The sequence below is a fragment of the Cebus imitator genome, unplaced genomic scaffold (assembly GCF_001604975.1).
Source record: "Cebus imitator isolate Cc_AM_T3 unplaced genomic scaffold, Cebus_imitator-1.0 Scaffold159, whole genome shotgun sequence".
NCBI classification, from domain to species: domain Eukaryota; kingdom Metazoa; phylum Chordata; class Mammalia; order Primates; family Cebidae; genus Cebus; species Cebus imitator.
Window position 1 is genome coordinate 2422001 of NW_016107474.1, and position 1511 is coordinate 2423511.

General features: G+C 47.8%; 1 protein-coding gene across 3 annotated transcripts in view; it reads left to right on the plus strand.

Annotated features, from left to right (window-relative positions):
* USP10 (ubiquitin specific peptidase 10) overlaps positions 1-1511 on the plus strand; it is an 85888-nt gene that overhangs the window by 77273 nt on the left and 7104 nt on the right. For all 3 annotated transcript variants that reach the window (XM_017543630.1, XM_017543632.1, XM_017543635.2), the window contains one exon: positions 427-571. In XM_017543630.1, coding sequence (XP_017399119.1) covers positions 427-571 — 145 coding nt within the window. The remainder of the gene's footprint in view (positions 1-426; positions 572-1511) is intronic.

Genomic DNA, 1511 nt, shown 5'->3' on the forward strand with positions numbered 1-1511 from the left:
ATCTGGGCTCACTGCAACCTCCACTTCCTGGGTTCAAGCAATTCTCCCACCTCAGCCTCTCAAGTAGCTGGGATTATAGGCATGCGCCACCACACCCAGCTAATTTTTGTTTTTTAGTAGAGACGGGGTTTCACCATGTTGGCCAGGATGGTCTTGAACTCCTCTCCTCAGGTGATTCACCTGCCTCGGCCTCCCAAAGTGCTGGGATTACAGGCGTGAGCCACTGTGCCCGACCAGCCATGTGCATTTTTTTAAGAGGAGCGTTGGTAGAGTCTGAGTTTCTGCGGGGCAGGAAAAGCCATGAAGCCCTGCCATAGGACTCTCGGACCTCAGCTCTCAGAGGACATCTTTGAGCAGAAGGTGGATGTGACGTCTGCTGTTCAGGTAATACAGGGACAGTGTGTCCTGGTGTGCTTTGTGTCTTAGGTTGAGATAAGTCGAAGAGTGACTCTGGAGAAGCTCCCTCCTGTTCTCGTTCTGCACCTGAAACGGTTTGTTTACGAGAAGACTGGTGGATGCCAGAAGCTCATCAAAAATATTGAATATCCTGTGGACTTGGAGATTAGTAAAGGTAATGCATACGTAAGGTTGAGAGGGTTCATGGCGATGCACTCCTGCAAATGAAGCTCAGGCCTGTAGCATTTCTTTATGACGTCAAGAGAGAGGACATTCTCTTGCTGGGCTTGGACTTGTTTTAAGTTTCTTGACTTGTCGTAGACCTTAATACTAAAATTCTCATGAAAATGGCCTGTTAAAAATAGAGACAAAAATAACTAAACTATATAATCATACTAGATTAGAAAAATAGGAGCTTCTGTCTATCAGAAAGAGCATCATTTTTCTATGAACATTTACAGATTAATGGTGCAGTTTGCCTTACACCAAGTATTAACAGCCATGTTAACTAGCCTGGTTAGGCGGACTTTGTAGTGAAGAAGGAATGATTTCTCACAGGCAGCGAGAGTTCCTTCCAGCATCTAGCTGTAGCAGTGCACAGTTAAGACGTGTGGACCCTCAGGTCTTGGGCTCAGCACTTTTTGAAAACAGTTTTATCCAAGAACCCCAGGTTAAAGGTATCTTGCTAAAGGCACAGCTTGAAGAAGACTTTGCTTGAAAGCTTCAGAATCTGTGAAAACATGTAGTACAACGCTGAGGCATGATTGGGACTGTGATAAGCTAGAGATGATTCTCAGAATATCCAGTTGTCTGGGAAGCAAAAAACAAGACACTGGGCATCACTCCCAGGTCTTGTAGAGGAATAAGCCTGAACTGAGAGTCCTCGTCCCCTCCCTCCCGCGGCACACAACCCCACTTCACCCTTCCTTCCATAGAGGTGGTGGAGGAACTGCGGGCATGCCCTGCGTTTAGCGTGCTTTCTCTCTACCCTAGGGCGCCCTGTTACCTTCACTTGAAGACTCAGACGCTGTCTCTCCCAGGCTGGGTCACAGCAGCTGTGCTTTGTGCCGACGGGCTTGGCTGCTGTGCTGGGCTCAGTGTCCGTCGCTCCTCTC